This window comes from Drosophila suzukii, chromosome 3 (genome assembly GCF_043229965.1).
Source record: "Drosophila suzukii chromosome 3, CBGP_Dsuzu_IsoJpt1.0, whole genome shotgun sequence".
Taxonomy (NCBI): Eukaryota; Metazoa; Arthropoda; class Insecta; order Diptera; family Drosophilidae; genus Drosophila; species Drosophila suzukii.
In genome coordinates, this window is record NC_092082.1 from 12,589,711 (window position 1) to 12,617,117 (window position 27,407).

The 27,407-nt window shown below is 38.3% G+C and overlaps 6 protein-coding genes across 10 annotated transcripts in view; 4 read left to right on the forward strand and 2 right to left on the reverse strand.

Annotated features, from left to right (window-relative positions):
- Nucleotides 1-3,183: 3,183 nt before the first annotated feature.
- LOC108007147 (uncharacterized) lies at nucleotides 3,184-4,041 on the reverse strand. The gene has a single exon (XM_017070749.4). The coding sequence runs from the start codon at nucleotides 3,645-3,647 to the stop codon at nucleotides 3,354-3,356; it is 294 nt and encodes a 97-aa protein (XP_016926238.3). The 5' UTR covers nucleotides 3,648-4,041; the 3' UTR covers nucleotides 3,184-3,353.
- A 2,538-nt stretch (nucleotides 4,042-6,579) lies between these two features.
- LOC108007132 (uncharacterized) lies at nucleotides 6,580-7,447 on the forward strand. Its single transcript, XM_017070735.4, has one exon. It carries the CDS (start codon nucleotides 6,867-6,869, stop codon nucleotides 7,293-7,295), a length of 429 nt encoding a protein of 142 aa, XP_016926224.3. The 5' UTR covers nucleotides 6,580-6,866; the 3' UTR covers nucleotides 7,296-7,447.
- A 5,412-nt stretch (nucleotides 7,448-12,859) lies between these two features.
- On the forward strand, nucleotides 12,860-13,917 carry LOC108006928 (mitochondrial 2-oxoglutarate/malate carrier protein). The gene has a single exon (XM_017070530.4). It carries the CDS (start codon nucleotides 12,977-12,979, stop codon nucleotides 13,910-13,912), a length of 936 nt encoding a protein of 311 aa, XP_016926019.4. The 5' UTR covers nucleotides 12,860-12,976; the 3' UTR covers nucleotides 13,913-13,917.
- Nucleotides 13,918-14,234: 317 nt separating this feature from the next.
- LOC108006929 (mitochondrial 2-oxoglutarate/malate carrier protein) lies at nucleotides 14,235-15,504 on the forward strand. Its single transcript, XM_017070531.4, has one exon. The coding sequence runs from the start codon at nucleotides 14,368-14,370 to the stop codon at nucleotides 15,271-15,273; it is 906 nt and encodes a 301-aa protein (XP_016926020.1). The 5' UTR covers nucleotides 14,235-14,367; the 3' UTR covers nucleotides 15,274-15,504.
- Nucleotides 15,505-15,910: 406 nt separating this feature from the next.
- The window catches only part of axo (axotactin), a 70,314-nt gene continuing 58,817 nt past the window's right edge, over nucleotides 15,911-27,407 (forward strand). For 3 of the 5 annotated variants that reach the window (XM_036814638.3, XM_036814639.3, XM_036814640.3), the window contains exon 1: nucleotides 22,958-23,095. In XM_036814638.3, coding sequence (XP_036670533.3) covers nucleotides 23,085-23,095 — 11 coding nt within the window. In that variant the 5' untranslated portion in view covers nucleotides 22,958-23,084. Of the gene's footprint in view, nucleotides 16,427-22,957; nucleotides 23,096-27,407 lie in introns of those variants that run through there. The other 2 variants (XM_036814641.3, XM_036814643.3) reach the window with 2 other exon arrangements.
- LOC118877224 (uncharacterized) lies at nucleotides 26,241-26,869 on the reverse strand. The gene has a single exon (XM_036814645.3). It carries the CDS (start codon nucleotides 26,638-26,640, stop codon nucleotides 26,374-26,376), a length of 267 nt encoding a protein of 88 aa, XP_036670540.3. The 5' UTR covers nucleotides 26,641-26,869; the 3' UTR covers nucleotides 26,241-26,373.

The window sequence follows — 27,407 nt, forward strand, 5'->3', positions numbered from 1 at the left end:
AAACTATACTATTTTCTGTAGCTAAAAATCTTGGACAACTTTAAAGCAGAAAAAAATAAAACAAAATTTCAAAAATATTTCACTAGCATTATTTTGTGGTATTGTTATTATACATCCCCTCAATAAGAAAACCCCAACCCAAAGCTGCCTATCGAAATGCAATAAACTCTGCTCGTCAAAATATTTATTATTTATATCCATTTAAGCACAATCTTAAATCGATTTACCCACCATAAACGTGATCGACTTTCTAAAAATAACCCAGCGAATCTCTGTTCATGTCAGCTGTTTTTTCTATGCACGAGGAAAAAACATTTTTGTCGCCATTTAATTGACCGCAACACCTTGAAAACAAAAGTGGCCGGAGGAAAAGAGTGTGCATATTTAAAATTTATAACAAGTTTCGCTATGGAAATGCAAAAAGGGGTAGTAGATATGGCCAGCGAGTCATGCCAAATATAAGCAACGAAAGACGGCTAAAAAAAGTAATTGTAGCTAAATGTCAAATGCGACAATTGTTGCCTTAGTTGCTCTTGTAGTTGTTGGCTTGGTTAACTCGCGTTGGCGACTGAAAAGCCCGCAAAGTGAACGGTACAAGCTCAGCGGTCAAAATGGTGGTGGGGAAGGGGTTAGGAAGGGGTTAGGAAGGGGTTAGGAAGGGGTAAGGAAGGGGTAAGGAAGGGGTGACCAGGGGAAGCTGACGGCCTGGTGGGTTGGTCAATTGGTTCGTGGCAATGGTAACAGAGTGCGGCACTAAATGAGGCTTAACTTGAAATGAGCACACCGAAAAAAACTAATTGCTTCGATGAGCTAAACATAAAAACTTCAATTCAAAAATCAAAGAGAGTCTTAACCATTTTTAAAAGCTTTTCCATTTTACAGAACTTGAATTATAGAAATTTAATAACCTTAATGCCCTCTTTAAAATCATTACTTAAGTTTAATTAACATTATTTAATTGTTATTTTTATTGTTAACTTTTAATATAATATTTTTATGTTTTATAGGTTCTTTCAATTTTTTTAATACTCTTACAAAATTTAAAATCTCTTCCAATAATATATCTTGACTGACATTCTATTATAGTTGTAATAAAAATATGTTTAATGATCGAAAAATGACTAAAATTCATAAAATAAAAGAAATGCTAAATATTTTTCTCTCAGTGCTAAATAATACTGTGTCACTTGTGACCAAGAGAAACTAAGGCAGGCTATCGAAGTAATTGCTCGGCGGGATGCAATCTTCGAGCCGCACTAAATATGCTAATTATGCGTTAATAAGCGTTCTGGCTAACGGGGCGTATTGGTTATGTGCTATACATATATGTGTACCTATCTAGTGTGTGAGATAATTCCTCGGTGGTTAAGGCCTGAACTGTTAGATTCGTTCTCTGTCACCTCGAGAAACTGGTGACGCCAAAGAATTATTGCGAAATTTGTTTCTACTGCCAACAGCCTCGGGCCCCTGGCTTTAATTATGCTTTTAATGTTTGTTCTCTGGCTTTTTGCTCCTTTTTGTGCATGTCAATCAAAAGCGCTCAAAGTCGTGATTTGATGATTTTTCTATGCCGCAGCGAATTTTGTTGCCAATGCTGATATAGCCATAGCCATTGCCGCCGTGGGTCAGGCCACAGAAATCCATTTGTCAAGTAGAACAGCAACCTCAAGTTGTCTGTTGTCTGTTGTCCGTGATTCTAAGCCCGCCTGTCCTTCAATAATCGTTGCCAAAAGCAGTGACGGCGGCAAAAACAATGAATTATTGAAGCCAACATTTTGTGATTGGCGAAGAAAGAGAATTCTAATCAAAAGAGAGAGGCATGAGCATTTGGATATGCTTGAATTATATGGGATGGATTATGAAATACTGCTGAAAATATTGGGGAGTTTTCCTGAACTACTTAGAATTAAAGCATAACTTTGGAATGCGTTATTTGTAGAGATTATTAAAGTGTTAGACTTCTGATTCTATTAAAAAAAGTGACTTAAAATCATGAGACAATAAAAATATTTATATTTATTTATAAGCCTTCGAGGGTATGAAGAAAAATCTTCAAAAGTTTAAATACCAAGGAAAGATAAAAATATAAATAAATAATTGTGTAGTTAAAGTTTAAAAACCATTTTCAGACCATAAAACCCACAGTAAATCTGTATACAGCTTATGATTTATGGGATTAAAAACAAGAATGATCGCCGCAATTATTTCGAGAGCTGGCGCCAGCAGCTTGAAATAGCGACATCTGTTGCGATCTATGAACTGGGCTTTTTTTATTACAACATTTTCGAGGAGCTACGGACACATACATAAATTGAACAATGTCACGAAATAAATTTGTCTAGAGCTCGGACTCTGGTGGAAAAGGAAGCCGAAACAATGGCAAAACTGTTTCAGCTAACGTCTGTTAACGTTGGCTGATTTTTATTTATTTCGCTGACTTTTAGCAAGTTGCTAACTTTTTGTTTCTGCTCATTTTACTGCCACAGCTCCCACAACGCCCCCTTCTTAACTTAACTCTTTGACTTTGTGGCCGCTGCCTTTTCGTTAATTTATGCAACGAACCAGTTTTGTTTGGTTTCCAACGCGTTCGCTCAGTGTCAGCCAATCTTTGTATATCTTTTTTTTAATACCGCCACACATATGTATATATATCGAATTAAAATTTTTATTAAAACATTGGCATTTGGACGTTTGCTTTTTGTTAATTGCATTTGCAATTTCTAATTAAGTTGGTTTGGCAAAAAAAAAAGCAAGAGTCGAGAAGAAATAACAAAAGCAGCGATCATAAAGTTTCCAACTGGTTTGGGTCAGCGGTTGTCAGAGGTCTTTTTCGAGCGGATCTCTGGTGACTTTGCTTGGCTTTTGCCGTTAATTTGTACACAGAGAGAAAATACTGCAATTATAAAGAAATAGCAGGTTCTTTTGTGGTTCTAAATTGTTAAATAAAAAAAACAAAATGCTATAAGTATTTTTAAATTATTAAAACATTTTTTTTCACTTTCTTAATCAATATTAATGACTATCATCAAATTTTCATAGTTTCTTAGTTATTATAAGTGTTGCATATCACTTATAATAACTAAGAAACTACGAAAATGATAGTCATTAATATTAATCTCTCAATTTAATATACATTTTAAATTCATACATATTTTTTAAGTGTACCCGTGGTTCAATGCAAACGAGAAGCTCTAAACCAAGCCGAGCTGAATCAGCTACCAGTTTTTTTTCTCCTCCCTGGGACCATTAAAATGAACAAGTTTCAAAAGCGTTTTCAATGCAAAAGTCTTATCAAAAGTATTTATTTACACAAGCTATATACAATAAATCACCGCGGTCTGATTGATACGCCACTAATCCTGTTTGGGTCGGTTCTCCTCGCGCGGCTGCCGATGTCTGGCCTCCTTTTTTAGCTTGGACACGTTGCTCCGCAGTTTCCGCTTGAACAGAAGCTCCCGGTTGACCGCCTTCAGGTCGTCCATGCTGCACGTCTTCAGGTTGCGCACCGTTTTGGAGATGAGCTCGTCGGTGATCTCGATCTTGGTGCGGGAAAGCCGCAGCTGCCGGGCATTTCGACGGGCCAATTCGAGGCGGTACAGGAACAGATGATAGCTCACAGTGGGCCTCAGCATCCTTTCGCTCTCCATTGTTCGGATTTAAGATATGTATTCTTTAGATATTCGCCGGGTGAAAGTTCCGAGTTCCTTTCGCCTTGACTTCTCGTCGCCGAGTGATGTTCTCTATCCCTGGTTGAGATTCTTAAATATCACACTGAACCTATGTTTTGCTACCTGATTACCTGAGTTGAGCAGACAGGTCAGGTCAAAACAGGTCAAATGCCGCTTGTCTCCCCTGTAAATATTTGTGCCAAAATATTTCATGACCTAATCCGCTCTAATCCCCATTTTGGATCTTAAGCCTTTGCTCGGTTGACCAGACATTATTACACTTAATGTCGGAAAAAAGGGTAAGTAAAACTGAGTTCAGGATTAAATAAATACAGTTGTGCATCCTGAACGAGCTTGTTCAAAATCTTTAGCAGAATATTCTGGAACAGAGTTTTGAGGAAGGGATTTAAGTAACCAACCAGATGGTGGGGTTCCCAAATCTGAATTTCATTAATGAAAATAATTTGGTATGCCTATCTACTAATAAATTATATATGTATATACAATATACATATATTTAAAATTCTATAGAACCAAAGTCAAGAATAAAATATTTTCTTAGTTACCAAAGCAATTACAAAACATATTGTTACTATTGTTAGAATATAATGGAAACCCTACCCATTGGCATATGAAAATAGGAAATCCATTAAATTATTGTTAATCATGCTTGTTAACAAGATGTTTGAGTTAATTTATCACAGTGAAGAATATGCTGTGACTATTGTAATAGCTTTTTCCCACCGCATTCCCAGCGATGCATTCCCATAAATTCTTAGCATTATTCCCAAGAACTTGTATTTGTTCATTGCATTTAGCCCAAAGTAAACCTTTCACCGTTCCCCGGAATTCTTGGGGAACCTCAATGAGAACCTCCAGCGTAGAAGTTCTAAAAGAATTTAAAACCATTTCCAAGTAAACCAACGACCAGAGTTTTCTGACTCGGCACCTGAGTGACATCCACGTAAAGTACGTCGATTTACAACTTTGACATGTGTGAGTGTGTGTGCATTTGCATGGGTCGTCGAGATGCGTATGTAAATGTAGATCATTAGCATAACTGCAGTTCCCGAAAGACCAGACTTTTTGCAACAACTTAACTACTTCCAGGTAATTCATAACGAAAGTGGATGCTCGGGTCGAGGGTTCTTACAGGTCAGAGATGGCATAAGCCTTTTATAATTGCACTTAGTAGCTGAAATGTAGCGAAAACAAAAGGATTTGGCAACCGGATTAAGAACTTTGGGAAAGACCACGCGCCGGATTAAGCAAATGTGCAGGAATCAGCGTTTTATAGCACCCATACCATCCTCCTTTTGCCCATTTTCGGTTAGGAGGTAGGGTAATCATCAGGTAGCAGGTAGATTTATGATTGAGCTAAGGTCATAACGGTGGCCCAGGGGCTGGCTAAAAAGGCCGTGCGGGCTAGCAGGCATTTTGACCAACTGCTTTTGACAGCTCGCCGACAGCTTCCAGCTCAACGCGCTCAATGAACCGGGTCTCGAAATGGATTTGTATTCGATCCGATGGCTGGGGCACCAAGTCTGTGCGTGTCGAGGCATATATTCCATCGTATATTAAACCAGACGAGACAATCATAATGATTTCTGTATCCCCAACACCAACATCATCATCATAAACATAATCATTGGCGCATCGCAGCTCAAGGGCCTTGCATTTAGCACCCAAATGGGCATTGAATCATCATTTATTTACCACCAAAGAATTAACATAAAATCCGAACCAACTTTCACTGGTCATTGTTATGGCCATAACCATTATTATGCCGGCCTTAATGCAGCTCTATAAATTCTCCTCAAAAGAATTCGTTCGATAAGCCCCAACCAGACAATGCTAAGGGAATTTTCACTTTCCTTTGGTCGTAATTAAGTTGAAATTAACTTGATTTGGTGCGTTTTTAGAGCGGGGGCCGCGTGTCAATTACGTTAAGTGAAATTACAATTACATGAAAAGCATTTTTAAAATCGTCTAACCAGCCCACATTAAATCGCATTTATGGTGAAGAGGGGTCAAGTCAAGGTCGCAGACATTCGTTCATAAATAAATATTTAACACGCAGTCCTTCAGACGTTGGTTATGGGGCAAAAAAATAAAGTAGAACGGGTGGACGAGTGCCACTTTGGGATTATATTTATCACTTCATGGCAACTCATTAAATATAAATGTTTTTCATTTGCCGAGAGTTGGGAGGGAATTCATTCAGTTGCAGTGGGCTTGTGTTTAAAGTGTGAGTTTTTCTTGGGAAATGGTTTAGTTAAGTGTGATTCTTAAGATGCTGAGGCCAAACAAAGAAATAAAATGTTGACTCCTTTAAGATTTGAAAATGGCAATTTAATATTCATTTGAAGATACTCTTAAGAATTTATATATGACTATAGTGGTCTATACATTTGCTAGATGACTAATGAATAAGGTAAGTATCACAAGAATCATACTTAGTTTGTTTTACCTTGATTTGAATATGAAATATGGACTTTTAAATCCAATATAATAATATTCATTTTTAACGGTGTATAATTATTTTGCATTCACACTACTAATTTATTTATTGAAATATTTAAATTCTTATGGTTGCGAAACACTTCTGATTTCATTCAAAAATATATAATGTTTTACCAAACCTCTTTTCATTGACAAATAGTCCCCCGTCAAGTGCTGTTCACTAGTTAATCATGGCTCAAAACGATCGAATACAATCCGCAGACACTTAGTCACCGTATAATCTTCGCGTTATCCCCATACTTTGTCAGTGGCCAGCTCAGCTGAAATGTCTTTAAGCAAAAGGTCAAGCCATAAACATTTTCCATCCGGCCAAATGCCGCGCAACACACCAGCATGACTCAAAGCCCAGAGCCACCCACACGTGTGTGGCTAGCCAGGTACAGTAACTTTGGCCTGGGATGTCAAACATTTAACAACATTTTCGAGGGATCAAAAATAGAGAGGCGAAAAAGGAGGAAAGTATCTGGTTTTACCGATGCACTCCAGGTAATTACACGGCGCATACAAGTCAGCAGGTCAGTCCGCTGGTCAACAGGTAGCTAAGCGCCCCAGATATAAATAATCCTGTTAAGGAGCAACAGGACATCATTCACGGCTCAAGCTGCCAAGCAGTCACAGCTCGCTCTGTCACATATATTTCAACGAAAAGTATTCATAAGATATAATATCTGAGAAATGGAAAGCCAACGTAATGCCAACGCCAACCACCGACGCGGAGCTCGTCCGAGCGTGGGCTATCTGCTGTTCCAGTACCAGAGCGAGCTGACCCGCCGTCATGCGGAACCCACGCGGCTGTCCCGCACCAAGATCCACATAATCGATGGCCTGGTGTCCCGCACCATCCGCCACATGAAGCAATGCAGCCTGGACGATCTGAGGGCCTGCAAGAGGGAGCTGGTCTACAAGGAGCAGCTACGTGATCAGCTCAAGAACATGCGACGCAAACGATCCTCCTCCGCCAGCAACGGCAAGAATGCTGACAGTTCCTCGGAGAATACTGCCCCCATTGTGAGTGTCAAGGCGCCAAGTACTCCACCGAAGCCCCGCTCCTCCAACAGCCTATCCTCCAGGTTGGACCTCTACGGGCCAGAGATCTTTGTCTAAGTCAAACCTTTTCTATTGCAATTTTAAATTCCTTAGTTAACCACTTCATTTTTCCTTAACTGTTGACGATTATAAATCATACAACATGATATTGTATATAAGCAAAAAATATGTAAAAAAAATATTACGAAATAAACCAATGAAAACAAAAATATCAACCAGTTTTCTTAATTTACTTTTTTGGGTTTTTAAAAGTTAATTTAGTAGGGGTTACCAAATGTTGTTCCTTAAATCATTAATTATAATGAATTTTATAACTATAATAAATGAAGTTATTTCTAATCTTAATTTTTTTGTTAACTTGTAATTTTGAAAGTACAAGTTCTAAAATAATTGTTTAGAATGGCTAAGGATCAGATGCTTAACAACGTTTTAAGAACCTGTTAAAAATACGTACAGTTAAGCTTTAGTTATTCTGTTTAATATGCCAAAAAAAAATACGAGTACTTAACTGCCAATAACAATTTGCACAAGACCACTTTTAAAAGTTAAACTCAATTTTAGATCAACTCCATCAACTCCCAATCACTTTGAACCCCAGGAATTCGCGATTAAAAACAAATAATCCCCTAAAATTCGAAACCAAAGTCACAGAAATAAAACTGGCAATTACACAAAAATGTCAATTGTCGGCGCATTTGTTGTAGGAGTGGAAATTCCTGTTCTGTAAGCCTGTTTTTGGCTCTGTTTTTGCTAGCTTAGCTAGCCAGGGCTAAAATGTGTGCCGCGAAATGCCAGGCCCGAACTATCGGGGCTCAAGAGTCAAGAGTTCCCACGAAGCAGCTTCGATCCATTGAAAATTGGCCACCACTCACCGATCTGTGATAGATGCGTCCGACCGAGAGAGCCGAGTAAACGAGAAAACCAGGCAGACAGGCCAAGAATGCGGTTTAAAGTTCAATCGTGCAGCAAGTGTTATTTAGGGGGTTCGCAGAAAAAGAAGGAACATCGATCTATGCGAGGGGAAAAACGTGAGCTGCGATGATCTAACCGGAGCTTTCTTCGTTAACCAAAACAGAAGTTATGAACCTGCGACGACGACTACTGATATGTAAATCGTCAACCTGGAGAAATGTATATAAATGAATATATTAACCAAATCAAGTTCAGCAGAGCAGTTCTGACGTTTTCACAATTCTCCTCATTAGCTTTGTGCTGATTGGGTGACATTATCTATAGTTTGTGGGTATTATTTCTCATTTTCTTGTTTGTTAGAATGCATTTGCTTTACCTTTTTTGGGGCCCGAATTAGAAGTTGAAATATTCCACTTGCTGTACAAATTTGTTGCTTTCTATTTGCATATCGCTGGGTACAATAAATTATGAGCACAATGTTAACTGACGAACAAATAGAAGAAGAACGTACACGCACACACCGAGTGACGTTTTCCTTTCCTTATCGAACACACTCTTTTCTTTTCTTCAATTTCTTTTTATTTACTTTTCTTCTTTATTATTTTTCGGCAAACACTTTTGAGTGAAATGCAGCTGCTGCTCTGGTTGTAACTGTAGTTTAGACACAAACACGTTTTCTTGCGGCCAGGCCAGTATAATTACGGCAAAAGGCTATTTTAAGGCCCCCCAACCAACCAAAAATAACGAAAGCCGATCCAAAAAACGAAAAGCCGAGAAATGCAATCGTTGGGCAAATGCAACGCGGCGAAATGGAACGAAAAGCGAGTCGAAAAGCTAAAAAAGCCAAAATGCAAATGGTAACACGCACACCGCACTTACACTCACACACAAAACGTTCGTTCTTCGGCGAAGAAGAATCGTGTTTATAGATTTCGTTGGATTGTTGGATACGTATCCAACGGATCGCGTCGCGTTTCGAGCTGCACGACGGTTCACTGACGAATGACCAAAAAGTTTCAGATGCCGGACGGCTTGAAGTTCGAAAAGCCCGCCGCTCCGAGTTCGAAAAGCGAGCAGATCGGACTCTCTTTCTCTCCGTAGAAAGAGATCTCACAATTCTTCGTCTCCGAAGATCGCAAGTTCGTTGCCTCAGTCTTTCGTTTTTCCTCGTTTTTTTTTTCTTATTTATTTTTTGTAGGCTTAGAATATGTTGTCGGTTGTTGCCATTGATTTATTGTCCAACAATAACTGTTTTCTGTTTTGTGTGTTGAACTTGTGGGGGAGCGAAAGAGACAGTAGGTGCTCGATTTTTTGATGACACACTTAACCGGAAGATTTGTGTTTTTCGGGTGTTATTTTTTGATCGGGTCTTATTCTCCTAGATCGCTTAATCTTTGGCTCTCTGATTCGGCTTTAACTTTCGCTAACCGCCGCTCTCGTTTGCTCAAAGACTTTTACTCTCTAGCCCAGCGCAATTACGAACGTAGCTCTCACTGCTCTCACTGGAAGTTCGGTCTTCGGGTTTTAGCTCTGAATTCGCTCTGTTTACTCCAGAAATTACCTCCTAGTGCTGGCTCACTCACTCGCTGGGCGGCTTAGTGACGCTTCGGTTTTTTCGGTCTAACCAACTTCGAATGACTTCTTAACGGTTCGCCACTTAAAGCCTCGTTTTTCGTACACAGAGGGAAAATTACACTATAGTTGTGAACACTGCTAGTAATGATATACTTACTTTACTTTGGTGTAACCATTCTAAAAACTAAATAATTTAAAAGACCTCTTGCATTGTCGTATGATATTAAAATGTATTTTCTAATATTTTTACTTGTAGTCAAAAACTTTTAAAATTGCACTTCCTTTACTAATACTGACTATGAATAATACATTTTATTTATGCATCTATATGAACTCCAATTTTAAAAGCTTTTAGTTGGGAGTGAAAAAATATCAAGTATACTACTAGTTGTCTACATGAATAATCCTAAGTTGGAAATTCGTCCTTTTATAAGTTACTAAATATTCTATTTAATTTCTTTGTTAACTATCTTAAGCATAAATAAGATATATTTTTTAAGGAACATTATTTAGATGTTTTAGTATTTAGGATTGCAAATGTTCTATGTAGTTTATGAAATATTGAATTTCGTTAGATAGTTTTGAAAGAAAGACAGCCCATCTAAATAAGAAATGTTTATTTTTCAAACTTAAATTACAAAATCAAGTATAAAAACTTTAGTAATTATGGGAAAACACAATTGTAAATGTAGTATTTTGTACATCTAACTTTCAGGCACTTCCTTCAGTGGTGTCATTTCTAATATGATTTATTTTCTACCTCTGAGAACTTTACGAGTTGTTTTTTAAACAATTTTTTTCCGTGTGGCAGTTAGTTTTTTGTCATTGCTGCGGCTCTCACACAGGGCTATCAACCCGCTCCTCCCTGGAATTGCAGCTGTTATTGTCATTTTGCTTTTAGCAGCAGCTTCACCTCAACTTAGTTCAGTTCAGCTCGGTTCGCTTGAGCGTGAATTTCTGTGGTTTCCAGGCGATTCTTTTGGATACCATAACGCTCCTCCTCGCCTTCTCCGTTGGCTATTATCAACATTGTCATCGTTGTCGTTATTGTTGGCGCTTTTTTTGCTTTTTGCGATTTTTCTCTTAGCTATTCGCAGTTTTCCCTGCGCCATGCCTTCCACGCTTGTAGGGCTGCCCTGTCGCCAGATCTGCCATATAACTATACCTATATATACTTATATACCACAACTGAAACCGCAGCAGTCGGCCGCCGATATGATCTGATTTATTGTAGTTTCCCGACTTCTTGTTGTTGCCATCGCCTGTTAAAATATTTATTTACAATTTTCACAATTGGCATTTCAGTTCAGCGAGCTTGTCTCTGATTGTTTGATTGCATTGTTGCCATTGTTATTGTTGCTGTCGCTTTTGCTGCAGACTGTTGCCCCACTTTTACTTATGCACATAAATAATTAGAGTATTTATGTTGTAAACTGCTTGATAACAACATTTGCATCGTTAGCCAAGTTAGCACAAGTATGCTTCAAGTTTTAGGGGGTCCTGTGTGTGTTTATTTTAATTTGCCGAATGTGTTTCCAATTTCCGTTCTTCGGCATCAAGTACCAGAAGAGCTTGCAAAAGTAGAACAATGCAGTAATCATTGTTAGTATCACAATTTTTCAGATATTATAACTAATTGTTATGTCAACAAAGCAATTTGTAATGGTACTGCACTTTTACATTTTTTATGATAAACTCAGATCACCACCATTTTTATTAAGTGGTTTCATTTGATTAAAACAAGACTAGCTAAGATAGATTAGATTAGATGAAAATAAGATTAAATAACACATTTTTATTTCACAAAAATTAAAAACTTATATATATATAAATAGGTTAAGATATCTTACAATAATTCTTGCATATTACATTGATTAAAATTTAATAGAATCTTTAAATGTATTAATTAAACTTTGATCTAAAGAAATATTTTTATTTTTATGTTTCCTATTTTCTAATATTCATTAATACAAGAGATCACTGTATCATCGTTGATCCACCAACTTTAGCGCCATCATCTAACTGCGGACTTTTTTGGAACTGGTAAATACAAGTTACTTTTGCATACTTTTCGGCGGTTAAATATAAAGTAATTGCGATATCGCATGCGAGTTTTTTCTTTACTTCGTTGGGAGAAAATCAACACCAAACGCTTTTCCCTTTTTCCTAGCAATAATTTGTTGGTCTTTGCCATCGCCTGAGTTCTTAATTAGCCCGCAATGAGTTGTCGATACGCCATTTGCGAGTACATGAAATTCGGTTTGGTTTTTGCCCTGCCCTGACATAACAATTTCGGCTCGTTTAATTGGGGCCCTCTCTATGCCTCCTGTAAAGTGTTCTTTCGGTTTGAGTTGCTCTCTAATTGCATTTTCCAACGATGCCAAACGATTTTGTGTACTCATCTAATGGCGAAAAGGCTGCCAAACTGTGGAGATGGCAAAGGGTTGGCTTGGATTGGCAACGAGACAGATAATAAGCCGCTTGCCAGGCTGTCGTTAATTTGTGGGTGGCCCAAAACGGGCACAATTATCTGGCATGTGAGGAAAATTATAGGGGTCCGTTAATTGGCCGGAGGTGTTGGCCTGTTAACTGCCACAATTAAAATCAATGCCACGGCGACCCAAATCCGCAAGGCAACCGAAAGCCCATCAGGGGCTGAATAAACGTACTCATGGTTCCATAATCAGTGCGGTTAACTTTGGCAGGAGCTCCTTTGTGGCTAAGCCAACAAGTTTAGCTTAATTTAAAATGCAGTAAGCATAAGGTGCATAAATACACTATATTATCAATTTTTAATCCATCTTAGCCTTATTTAATTCAGGCAAACCCAGTAAAAACTTTAAAGGAATAATTAGAGCACACTGATAAATATTACATATTTAAAACAAATAAAAATAAGATAATAATAATATCTTACTCACAAATATCTAAAAATGAAAAATACTTTTAGGATCAACTCATTATGCACACAATAAATTTTCACTAACAATTTTGTAACAATGATTAATCTGAAATTGATATTAAATAATGGTAAGGAATTTAAAAATAACTATTTTAATTTCTTATAAATATTGTTCGTCAATGTTTGACAATCAAAAGAAAAGATACAAAAATGTTTCATTAAAGAAGGCTCTGTTGGGGAATTCACCTTCATTTAAGATCACATACGAATTCGGCTCATTTCCAACCACACACTCCCAACTCCCAGCCCTTTTTTCTCAACATAATATCTTCCAATTGTCCTGTCCAACATGGCACTCGTATTTGGCGTGGAGAAGAAGACGGTACCCACCTACATGAAGTACGTGATGGGCGGAACCTCGGGGATGCTGGCCACCTGCATTGTCCAGCCAATGGATCTCCTCAAGACCCGAATGCAGATCTCCGGAACTTTGGGGACACGCGAGTACAAGAGTTCCTACGAGGTTCTATCGAAGGTGCTCAAGAACGAGGGAGTACTATCCCTATACAATGGACTAAGTGCCGGGCTGATGAGACAGGCCACCTACACAACAGCCAGGATGGGTGTTTACCAGATGGAGTTGGACTGGTATCGCAAGAACTACGAGAATGATCCTTCTGTGGTGGCGACCATGACCATGGGCATTGCCGCCGGCGCATTTGGAGCCTTTTTCGGGAATCCAGCTGATGTGGCCTTGATCCGGATGATGTCCGATAACCGTTTGATGCCCGAGGACAGGCGTAATTACAAGAATGTGGGCGACGCCTTTGTGAAGATTGTGAAAGATGAGGGCGTGGTGGCTCTATGGAGAGGATGTCTGCCCACTGTGGGTCGTGCCATGGTTATTAATATGGTACAGCTGGGATCCTACTCCCTGATGAAGGACCAACTCCGTGGTTATCTCAACGAGGGGATACCTCTTCACCTAAGCGCCGCCATGATGTCCGGATTGCTGACCACCTTGGCCTCAATGCCGTTGGACTTGGCCAAAACACGCATTCAGCAGATGCGAGTGATCGATGGCAAGCCGGAGTACAGTGGAACCATCGATGTTTTCAAGAAGGTGCTGAAGAACGAGGGAGCCTTCGCCATGTGGAAGGGATTCACACCGTACCTAATTCGCATGGGTCCACACACGATCTTTTCATTCGTCTTCCTGGAGCAAATGAACAAGGCATACAAAAAGCATGTGCTCGGTGACTCACCATCCGATTCGGCATCATAGCTATAGATATAGTATATTTTTTTCATCCCAAAGAAATTGATTCGATATATCTGTGTAAAACGCGCATGTTCTGTAAACTAGTTATTCCTATCTTATATACAACCAAAAAGTGGGTTTTCAGATGTCTAATAAAATAATGGTGCCTCATGCTTAAGTCTATTATTCAGAAGGGGTTCAAAGCACAAAGATTTAGAAAGCGTAGTGAAAAAACTTATGATTAATTAAAGTTCGCTTAAAATCAAAAAACTAATGATATAATGATCTATCTAAACCTAGAAATATTATTTCGCCCAATAGGATTTCTCGAGATACATAGAACACAGATATGAATATCGTAGAAGGCTAAAAATACCTATCATCTGATACTCACAGAAAATCGCCGTTCTTAGCCTTTGAACATTAATTTCGGTTCTTATTTCTTCGAAATTCAAATTTGTCTTCTTCGTATTTCCGCCATGAGTTACAATATTGAGAAAAAGTCCATTCCCGGATATATGATGTACGTCAATGGCGGTCTGGCCGGAATGATGGGCACTTGCATTGTGCAACCATTGGATTTGGTGAAGACCAGGATGCAACTCTCAGCCTCCACTGGCGAGTTCAAGAGCTCGTTGGATTGCATACTAAAGACCTTGAAAAAGGAGGGTATTCTCGCCTTTTACAATGGACTGAGTGCGGGATTAATGCGACAAGCCACATATACAACAGCTCGTATGGGATTCTACCAGATGGAGAATGAGGCGTATCGCAAGCAGTTCAATGGTGCTCCAACCGTTTTTGCCAGCATGGGCATGGGAATTTTGGCCGGGGCTTTTGGAGCCATGTTTGGAAATCCAGCGGAAGTGGCCCTCATCCGGATGATGTCCGATAACCGATTGCCGCCGGAGGAGAGGCGTAACTATAAAAATGTGGGTCATGCCTTCGCAAGGATTGTCAAGGATGAGGGCGTTGCGGCGCTCTGGAGAGGATGTATGCCCACTGTGGGTCGCGCCATGATCGTGAATATGGTCCAACTGGCCTCGTATTCCCAGCTTAAGAACGCCTTTTCCCAATACTTCTCGGGACTCTCCCTTCACATCTCGGCCGCCATGATGTCTGGACTATTGACCACCATTGCCTCCATGCCGCTGGACATGGCCAAAACACGTATCCAGCAGCAGAAATCTGGCGAATACAAGGGCACCATGGATGTCCTGATGAAGGTCTCCAAGAACGAGGGCATCCCCGCCCTGTGGAAGGGCTTTACACCCTACCTTTGTCGAATTGGGCCGCATACTGTGTTTGCGTTTATATTTCTGGAACAACTCACCAAGGCCTACAAACGATTTGTGCTCGGTGACAATTCCGAATCCACTATCTAAGTCTTAAATTAGCAGTACAACTTAATGGAAATTGCATAACAAATTTACAGAAGACCCAAACCCAAAAAAAATAATGTAACATTTGTTTTAGTTGCCAAAACCGTTTTATGACCTACAAAAATTCGGATTTTTATTGAAATGTTGTTTTATGGAGAAATTTGGTTTTCAATTTTATGCAGAGGGCTTTCTCTTTTCCTTTAATGTATGTTAGAACACCATGTACAATGTTTAATTGAAATATATTATATCACAATTTAACTTTATGGATATTTCTTATTTGATATATTTACTTTTTTTAGATTTTAAGATTATTCTGTTGTGTTTTGACAGATCTAGATGATATTACCCATTAAAGGAATTTAAATCAATTTTAGAAGTTGACACAGTTCATTAAATTTGATCTTTTCATTTATACCTGGCTGGCTAATTTAAAAAACAAGTAATATTTGTAATCTTTCAGTTCTTAAGATATTACATCGCACGATCAGGCTTTTCTCTCGCATGCTATAAGTAATACCAGGTCTGGGTCCATCCGTCCCGCTCCAACGATCAGCTGGGCTTTGTTTTCCGTGGGGCTTTGTGGCGCTTATCAGTCCCTCGATCAGCCGGTCCGGTAATCTGGCCGAGTCAGTTGCGTTCCTACGTTGCGATCGACCGGTTCGCGAGCGGTTACGGTTGATATAGTCAGTCGGGTGTGCGGATCAGATCGGATCGGATCGGGATTCCTTATATCTGATATACCTTCTGGCAGGGAGCTGAGCAAAGCGAAGCACAGCCGTTCGGCGTCTCTCAATTGAAGCCACTTAAGTTTGCCGGCGGAGATCTTATGAAGGAAATCTCTCACTTGGGATTGGGATGAATCAACCGTTGAGTTCATGCCGCGGAAGTGTTAATTTAGCGCTCAAATACGACTTGTAGAGATCAGCCCAGTACAAGTGCCATCTGAAAGTGCTCTTTGTGTGCCGCATAAATCGTGCCCAAATACAACAAAATATAATAAAAATATGCAAATCAAATGATGTGTGCGCTACCTTACGAGATAGACACATAAATCGGTAATTAAGTGATAATTATTTATGGTGTGAATTGGGCCGGACATTGACAAACCTTTTGGGCGCTGTAAACTGTTGGAATCGCCGACGGAACCACTCAGGTGAGCTAGCCGATAAGAATCTGTATCTATCTTGATTTTATGACAGAACAGTGGGCACTCCTCCAGATTGTGGCGATAGCAAAAAAGTTCTATCGCTGACGCCTCCGATCGAGTATGATTGATTGATTGCATGAATCTCGAGGAAATTTACGAACGGTTCATTGATTGCCATGTGAATTTGTCATAAAGTCTGGGACGCTTATAGATTGAGTGTTGGAAACCCCGCGGGAAGTCTAGTTCATTATACTCGGTACTAATAAAGTTCAAGGGTATATTCCACTTGTGCTAATGTTTGTGACAGACGGAAGAAAACGATGCCGTCATAATGGAATATATTTATTCTAAGCAGGGTCTGTATTATTATTATGATCTCAGTTTACAGCTAGTCAGTCAATTACATGGCATTTTGTTTAAGTTAAATATAAAAAAAGACGAGACTCATTTTCAGCAACAGTATTCCTACCTAGAACTCAGGATCTATCTAAGATATTAATGCCTTACTTTTCTACCAAAGTTGTTAAATACCTTTATTGTCGCATACCAAAATTGGTAAAACTACATCCATATGAACGTGTTTTTGCGAAGGTTAAGCCTATTTCTTGGAGGGGTATCTCAGTGGTCGCAATCATCTTAAGCCTTCTTTCAAAATTCTTTATTAGAATTATGACCTCATAAATTCGTATATATTCAGATGAATGTGGCTTATCTCACCGTTTATCTACTTGCATGCTAGACGTTCACAGTAAACTGCAATTTTCCCAATCAACAGATTTGACACTTCGATTACCGTTGAGGGAAAACATCTGAGTGCCAGGTAATTGCTGTTTTTGTCTGTTAGGGAGTTGTCTACTGGGTAGCGGTGTAAATTATTTGGCATTTATCATTTGAATCTCTGATAATCCCCACAGTGCTTGTGGATATTTACCTCAGATAGCGGGAAGATAATGACGCGCAAGGTTTTGCTCTAGTTCTATTTAATTATTTCATGTTGACTTTTTCTTAGGGCAATTAAAAGTTTCCCATGTTTGCTGGGAATGGTAATTACCAAAAGCTAGGAATTAATGCACGATAATATTGGAGAGCAAATAACAAAGAGTTTTTAGTAATTTCCCAAAGCTGAACGTCAAAAAATGTTCACAAGTTTTAGTAGCAAATTTTAATAATAAAGCATTATAATTAAATTTAAATTTAATTAAAATTCCCTTTCAATCTAATTACTCACCTGCCGTTTGAAGTCTATTTGCTTTCCATGTATATTCATACATTTTCATCCATCGCTTTGTGGCAAAGACAGGCCAAACGATTTGTCGGTTTTATTTGAACTAGAAATTCTAATTAGCTTCATGTTGTCTGCATATTAATTTGTCAACAAATGACTGAAAATAAACAATGAGTAGCAGCTAGCACGCTTCACTTGGCATTTGAATTTTTTACCGATTTGCTGTTTGTTTAAAATTTTAATTGGAAATCAAGCGGCAGAAATCAAATTAAAATGCAATCACCCTTCCGAACGAAACTCAATAATGTAGTTAATATTTGGTTAGAGCGATTAATGACTGGAGAATTGGTAGGGCAAACCTGAAAATGTCAACAAAAAACTAAACGCGGTTGGCATTGTGACAATACAAAAATATAGTCATATATGGTGACAAATTAAATATCACAATAATCGAATTAAGTGAGGTGAGCAGATTATTTTTGTTGCGAGTCGACAATCAGATACTTTTTTAATCATAACAAAAACGGCAATGAAATGAAGAGTTAACTTGAATGCTTATTTTAACAATATGATTTAAAAATAGTTTGTGTTGCTTATGGCATTTTAAAATGTACTAAATGCCTTGTGATTTTCAAATGTTTCTAATATTTCTAGTAGCCATTTTAAGCTAATTATCCAGGTGACCTTTTACTATACACACCCTTCAGCATTTTAATAAATGATTAAGTATAGACAACAGAACATGTGCTCAATTACAAAATCAAATTGATTGGAACAAATTCGTGATTTAAAGGTGTAACCGTTGAGTATCTAGTCACAGTGATTATACTCGGTTTTACACTTTTCAGTTAGTGTTTTGCAAATTGAAATGACAAAGCTTCGGACAGACGGTGGGCACACGTCTGGTGGTATGCGTGTGTATCTGTGAGTCTGTGTCAAGTCATTACCATAGCCTATAACGGGCAGACAAAACCGCACGTGATCTAAGTCCCCCTGTTGATATTGCTATTCTGTAGTGAAACACCCGCACACACAACTGCATCCATAACTGGTTTAATAAGCTCGCTCGACGTCGCTTTTTTCGATCACATGACAACAAGATCAGTGGTTGGTGGCCGAGCAAGGCTTTTTATATGTTTTCGAGCATCGAATGCAATTAACTAATAAGCAAATTAACGAATGCCTCTAATGAATTCACAACAATAAAAAAAACCCATCTCAGAGAAAGCACGCAAAAGCCGGGGTCAAAGGTCAATCGCCAATTTTTCGTTTGACCGAGCCGCACAAAATCCCACATGTCATCGTTTATGACAAAAGAGACAAGCATAATACTGATGTATGAGTACATTTAACAAGTGTGTAGTGAGAAAAATCAAAATAATATTATATGTGTAATTTCGTAGAAATCTGTATTTATAAGAATGAGAGGCACTTAAGATTCCTTCTTTGAAAATTCTTTCTGGAAACATCAATAATTCTTTATCACTATGTCAATAAAATATTTTATTTCCCATGATTTTGCAGAAAAAGTATATTTGTTTGTTGGTTTTTTCAATAAGCAAAATTTATTAATTTTTATATGCCAACATAAAAGTATAAATTATTTTTTTTAGCTTTTTAACAAAGTTTTTTATTTGCCCATTTTGTAAGGAAAATGATTGTTATAAAACGTATAGGACAATTATAGCTAAGTTCGGACTGTTATAATATTTAAAAATAAAAATATTACACAGCCACCTTAGAAATCTCTTAAGATATATTTTATTTTTCCAGTTATTCTGTCAGTGTGCGAATATATTTGCCCTCCCATTGATGGGCAACAGATAAGCCGCAGCAGCAACAAAATAGAATTGTGGCTGTCATCTGGTCGGATCTTCGGACACAACCATTATCGTGGTTGCCCAGATGCGTACACACTCGTGCATGGCCACAATTTGTCTACGACGGAACGCGAGAGTTGCAATTTTCGAATTAAGACAATTGCCACACGAATTACGGAGCCAAGATGCCCCGTCTAGATTCGCGACCCATGGCATCTGCCCCGGAGTCTCGTTTCTCCTTGCCGTGCACAAAATCAATGCCAAAAGTAATGCAAATTTTGTGACAGACTCTTTTTTCGTGTCGCTTTGTCGGGCGGCTGCCCAAAAATAAATTGAATTTTAAATGAGCGGCAAAAACCTGAGTAAAAGTCATCAAATATTTAGATAACACTGGGGACTGAGAGCCGAAGGCTAGACATGAGATATGGAAGGACATGGGACGGCAAGATGCTCTAGAAAAAGTGTACGTTTCAATGCCATGGTGATTTGGCATTAGACGAAGAAAAGATAATATTGCAAATCAAATTTCAAAGTGAACAAAGTATTATATTCCTTTATGTTCTCTTGCAGACATATCATATTTACTTTAAATAAAAACCTGAAGTAAATCTCTAAATGAACACCAGCCTATCATAGGCTTTTACTAAAAATTACATAGTTTATTCTTAGCTAGTCCATTATACCCTAAGTAAACTATTGTGTATTTTCTAAAGGGTAACCAAACAAATCTGAGAAATCGTAGTCCCTGGCCTTTTGTCTTCCACCTCAACAAAATCTCAGACCAAGCACCCAACAGATACGGATACTTTGTCGCCGGGAACATCGCCTCAGATGTGCGGCGGATCGGCGGTAATTTTCCAATTGACGCCTATTACGGTTAATCGTAGCAGTGACCCAAGTCGGGACCAAACTTAAACTAATAATGTGCCCAGTTTAATGGCTAAGCCGCAGCAAATCGCCCGGTCAATCCGAGGCACACCCCAATGCCCCCTCTTGAGTCGGCACCCACTACATAACCGCCACAAGACCGCACGACAGCGTTGTCTCGAATGGTATATATCACCACCCACTCTAGTAACCGCTCCCCACCCATGTGTGTCTACACGGGGAGAAATATAGTTAAACTGTTTAGATATCACTGTCTATACACAAATTAATTTGATCAATGAAGCTCAGGAAAAAATCTAAGTTCTGAAATAGTACCCAATATAAAATAGCCATATAATGTACATTTTAGAGAGTACCAAGGAAATTTCTAGGTATTTTTAAAGACAAGAACATTATATTTAATTTTAAATAGCTCTTTTTTAGACGTAGAAAAAATATTTTAGAATATTTTTACCTAAATAGTATTTATATAACAGTTCCATTAATGATCTACCTATCCAACGATATCTTTATAAGCATTATTTAAATTGTTAATGGTTTTTTGGTTATCTCCATGATGACTACTTTATACGTTTTGTAATACAACTTAAGTTAGTACTTCCTTAATATCATCTATTTCCATTTTACATTACATTCCTGACATTGATAAAAAAAACATAGTATATAACTAAAAGTGTATTATTTTGGTCTTAAAAATAATTTTTGACTTAGTAAACACTAGAAAATAACCTGTTTTGTTGCGAAATATCATTTGTGTTTTAAGACCTAATATTTTCTCTCGGTGCACGGCTGGTTCTATTGTTGTTCCTGCTGCTTAGCACGCTAACTAACTAGCAGCAGTCGTCGCTGCCGGCGTCGTTGCTTTAACATTTCGTAGCTGGAATTAGTCGCACCACGTAGGTCGAGGCAAGTGGATTAAATGGCGACGAAAGAGTGCAAGACAGTAGCTCCTGTCCCTGGCCGCCAAATGAAGTATTCATTATCCTGGGACAGGCAATTAGCACGTTGCCAGTGAAACGGGTCAATTCGGGCTCAAAGGAAGCGCCACTGACATTGCTCATACGACGCGTTGTCCGGTTGTCGAATCTCGTTTAATCAAGGGACCTTCTGGGGATCGCTGGTGAATCGGTGTGTCCTTAACCGGATCTCGGTGTCTGTGTCCTGTTTTCGGCTTTTCCGGCCCGGTGTGCCAGTGTGTGTTTGTTCGATTGTCTCTGGATTTCACGCAAATGTAATCCTCGACCGCTTGATTTCGGTGCGTTTTTCGGTTTGTGTTTCGTGACTTGAGTAAAAGGCAAAAGTTGATTCATCAGCCGCAGGATACGGGCAAACAAACAAACAAACGGAGCTTGAGTCTGTGTGTGTGTGTGCGTCAGCAAAAAATAAAATAAAATAGTGAAAATATAAAGCACAATACCATTGCAGCGACACATCCTTGAAGCCTTCGTACACATACATATATATATACGTAAATACATAGTGAGAGCGAAACGAGCGCTCAGTCACGCAAAACGCCAGCGCACTTTGACCTCATTTTGGGCAACGTTTTACGCTCGAGTGTGTGACCCTGCCACGCCCCCTTTGCGCCCACTGAATCCACCCGCCCACCTCCCCCTTCAATCGACATGTGTTTGCGCAAGTTCTCCTCTTTTGGCCATAATGATTTCAGCGCACAGGAAGCAAATTAAATCAATAAGTTGGCATATCATCGCTTAAACAGGATAAACTGCAGATTGCATTTTTAGTGCAATGCAACACTGGTTTTTTGTGCCATCCTATTGAAATCGATTTCGAGTGTTCGCTTCTATAGATTGCATGTAATTAAGCCATTTTTGGCCAGTTAATAAAATTGCATAAATGAAAGCGCATTTAATTTAATAAATGCGGATATTGAGAGTGCTAGAGAGTCGCTACAAATGTGAATTGATATGGAAATTTTAAGAATCGTTCTCGCTTTCGAATGAATTAACAAATATAAATTATAAATATTATAATGTATTTGTGTTTCGCCCATTACCAGGCTCATTTTAGCTAATAAAAATAATAAACTTGTTTCCGGCAATGCATTAAAATAAATATTATTATAAAATACACGTATTAAACCTGGCCAGTAATGGCAAAACAAGTGCAAGTTAAATGTACATAAATGATGCCAATTAATTTACACCAATGAAAAGTTTTCGTTTTTTGTGAATCAATAAATGAATTTAAAGCCTTTAATGTGAATGTCGCCGCAAGAAATTTACAATTATAAACAAATTGCATTGAAATGTGTTAAAAGGATCAACATAAAATCGTGATGTAAAGAAAGCTCAGTGATTACTGTTCCAGTTATCTTTTTCAGTTGATTTTAGACTTTTATTTAATTCAATTTTGTGCAAATATTGAAGCAACGTAAATACACAAGAATATTTATAACACATTCATAAAAATAAAACAAAAAGAAATGTAAGAAAAAAGGAAATGTATAAGAAGTGTGCGCAAAAATACACCATTGCAAAATTGTTTTAGTGCTAAAAAAATACCGGATTTTATCAGGCTAAACAAAGCAATCCTTTAATAATTTAATCAAATAAATTGGTGAGCTCATGTAACTAATAAAAAGCAAGAATTTATAAATAAATATAATACAGTTAAAATAACTCAAAGAAATACATTTAAGGCCGCTCCGTTTTAAAGTTGGCCCGCAACAAGCGAAGAAGTTGGTCAATTAAAATGAACCATTTATGACATGCCGTTGGGGTAAGGATTAATTAATTGATATATTGAGTATACTCGTATAGATTATTATGTTGCACGAGACTCACTCAATTAAAATCACGTGCACGCACCATTAAAAAGCAGTCAGTAATCAGGAGTTCGCATAATTCTTTGGCGATGCATTCGCTGCACAAACTAAGAAACAAACAACTTGATTGCCCCAGCCAGTGCAAGCAAATTAAATAATAATTATTTATACAATGGCCAAATAACAGACAATTATATTGCATATGAAGCTGGCCGAACGGAAGTTTCCTGACTAACCGACAGCCAAACAATCCCCAAAAACTAGACTCAACGCACCCAGCCAGGCGTATAAATTTCATTTAGCATTCTAAGCCATGTTACTGGGCATTATGGGAATGTGAGTGTGTGACATAAACTATTGCTAAATGCAAACATTTATAGTTTCATTTAATGGCTCAGTGTTGCGCTTCGTCGACGGACAACGGACGACAGGCATTAAATCATTTTTAAAGTGCTTGCAAATAATTGAATTTGTTAGTGCGAAAATGCTCGCACAAATCTTCTCTGCTTTGTCTTTGTATCTACAGTGGGGAAAATTCAATAACTAGTTTCTACGATTTAGATACATTTGAAATGTGTTAATAGGTGCTTGGTTCGATGTAAGCATTTTAAGAAATGATATTTCAAGTAGGAAAAATAATTATGCTGTGGGCATCTGATCTAATCTGAGTTTGTCTTATTCAATTATTTTTGTGCCTTGGTTATTAATATTAATTAAAATGTTTATCTTGCGAAATTGAAATTTGCATAAGTTAAGAAAAGTTGATTTATATCCCTCTTGGATTAAATTGGTTAATTTATTCATTTATTAATTGAGAAAATTCAATTTTTCACTTAACTCTTTAGATGACTTAGTTGTCGTTGGTTTTGTAATTTGTAATTAAATTTTCCTTGCTGATTTCCTTAAAGTACAAATTTGGAAAAAACGTTTTTTAAAAAATTTAAAAATATCTAGATATATATTTTATCTAACCCATTTCCACTGTGAAGTTCAGTCACATAAAGGCGTCTAGTGAAGTAGAACAAAACGGCTAAATGCCTGCAGCATGCGCTTCTTTCCTCCTTCTTTTTCCACTTCCTTTCTCGTGTCCTTTGTCTTGCCGGTTCCTTCCTTGGTCCTGAAAATGTTCCGAGTCCTCCCACGCAGTTAGCAGCACTCATTCATGCATCCTGACTTCTATTGTAGTGCACATATGTGCACATATAGCGTAGATATATATACTTCACACTTGGCAAACGCGACCGTGACGCTAACAGCATCAAAGACTAAAACAACAATGACAAAGGCCATCCATTGTTGTTGTCTTTGCCCTTGTCGTCGTCACTTAATATACAAATTTCAGTAAATATTTTTCACACACACGCACACAGCTAAGGACTGATAGACGCACAAGGAGTGCAATTTCCGCGAGCTGCATTCGCTCAGAACACGATTTCCCCTTCCTGCCCCAACCAATTTCCCATTTCCATTTTCTGTCCCGAGTTCCTTGGGCAACAATTCGTTCAATTTCATGCAATCAAGTTATTTTAATTCATTACCCTTACGCGACCAACACTTGGGTGACATGCTCGCAACACCAACAAACACCCACTCACAATCGTGAAGGAATATCCGAGCCGTAACCCCCTTAAAGCCCCCTGAGGCCCATCGATCCCCGGTATTGTCCCTGCAAGTGCATGTGCATTTTGCCTTGCGACACTTGACATTTACATATACAAACTTATGGACACTGAAAGAAACTAAAGTCTACATAATTTGTTTATCGAGATACATTTCTCCTTTTTAAGACCACACATTAAAGTGCAAGGTCACACTGGTCGTCTTATTAAAAATCCTTGATATTATCTTGCAAGGTCACACTGTTTTTCACTTCTTGAAATTTCTTATGACAAAAAATCTTTCATTGATACCAGAAATATTTCTAATTGTTCTAGAATTAGGCAGAACAATTTTCTAGAAAAATAGTAAACCACGTAATTCTTAAATTTTAGTTTTTTTATTTTTTTAGTGCACTATCTGCATGTGTTTATATTGCACATACACAAGTATAGTACATACCGAGGAATATAGAGCCTCACGCACGACTATCAAAATGTCAGACATCTGTCATTTAATTTAATTTGACTTCACTTTGCTTTCATTTGCCCTCCCCCTTTTTTTCACCCAGCCTTGTGTGCTTTCTTTTCCCGATGTCTCCTTCTTTTTTTCCACCCTATAGCTGAATATATATAGTATGTAAAGATATATGGCTATATAGTGCGGGGGCGTCGATGTTGAGCACAAAACGTGTAATTTAGCGGGAGGTGTTTGGAGAAGGTGTACGGAGAAGGGGGATTCCCCGAGGCTGGTGTTATTACTTAGTTTTGTTGTTATTCTCCTAGTTGTTGCACTGGCTGTTTTTATTATTGTTGTTACTGTGCATCGTACGCGAGCTCAATTTAAATCGCTTTGCGTTTGCTGTGAAAACGGTAAAAAGCGTGGAGGAAATTGCAAAAGGGACTGGGAAAAGTGCGAAAAGTTTCGCGGAAAATGCATCGATCAATGAATACCCTTAATGGGGTTAGTAAAAAATAGCAAGTGTTTATATAAATGATTCAGTGGTGGCTGGATATGGTGAATGATTGAATTAAAAAAACTCGCCTGCGAGTTTACTGATATCGGAGGTCTGATAAATGTGTAAAATTTTCAATAAAAAGGGAGAGCTTATGAGATAAATGGATAAATTGGATCAGCAGAGTTATATTAAATATAGGAGATACATTTATAAAAAATACATTTTATACTAGCTATGTTTATAGTAAAAACTAAATAACCTTTTTTGAAATTCATCCTTATGACTTTATGTCCTTAAGCCTTTATTTAGCTTATAAAAGCATAACACATTTAATAAATATTAAATGTCAAGAAATTGTATGAAGGAATATCCCTATAATTTTCTGAACATTTTTTTTATGTACCAGAAACTGTTTAACATTTTTTCTCATAGTTGCAAATGTTCTCTCAAGTAGTTGCTTTATATGTATTTTTTAACTTAGGATTCCGGTCCAACCCTTTTATTTACCCCACATTTTCAGAGAGTATCTCCAAAGACATCTTGGCTTGTTTTGCATAGGAAATTTTATTTCTTTGAGCTAAAACTAAACTAAACTATGTAAACGCACACATCATTTGCGTTGAGCTAAAACTAATTAAAGTGGTAACCCTGAGGGTAGTCAAAATATCCTTTTTCGCCTCAACCCCGTCTCTCCTGCTGTTTGGCAATAGCTTTCAGTTGTTTGTTCCGGTGCTTGAGTTTCTGCTGAAGTTGCCGTTTGAACTGTGTTTCCCTGCTCAGGATCTGCAGATCCTCGGGTGAGCAGGTGGCCAGACGTTGCTTTTGCTCGGCTATCAGCTCCTTGGTCAACTGAATCTTGGTCTTGGACACCTGGATGTAGAGCATCTGGCGGCGCTGCAGCTCCTGGCGGTGCAAAAATAAAGCGTAGGCGACTGATGCTTCCATTCCGATGGCTTACTGGCGAATGAGTGCCAGGATTGAGTTTGGGTGGGTTTTTAAACGACCTCCTCCAGGATGACCAGGTCGTGTTTATCTGTTTTTTGCCTGTCCTGCGGGTTTTCTGATTTTTCGCGGCCAATCCTTTGGGGTGCCGTTTTACCTGAGTGCCCTGGGTCTTAGGACTTAGGACTCTAAACGCCTGCCCACACAGGTAAACGATGGTTTATCGGCGGTCCAAGTTTTCTTTCCTTCTCCTTCGTGCCCACCCATTAATGCACTTTAGGCCAAAATCCTTCGCATATGGCCGACAAGCAATGGTTTTCTTTGCCCTGGTTCCGCCGGCCAAGTTAGGTAAACTTTTGCGCTTGCCTGAAGCCATGAAAAAGAGCGAGGGATTTGCGGGGTGATGTGGCAGAGAGGCAAACATCCAGCAAACTTCTTGGTCATGCAGCTCCGCAGCCGAAATCCAATGCAATTTTGGGCCATCCATCTAGAGAATGGTCCATCCACCCATCCTCTGGACAACCCACTCAACGACAGGATGGCACGCACGTCCTGCACATTCCGACATATGCATCAATAATTTTTCCCAGCATGCGACTTCACTGCGGGAAAATTCTATTTAATATGATGAATGGCATTCGAAATTTATGATTTTAAATGAATAATTTTGGAAATCATACATATAATTCACAAATGCATAAATGATACAAATGGCGAATTTGTGGACATTTACCTTCTTGTTTCCTTAAGAACTTAAAGTTGGTTTAACA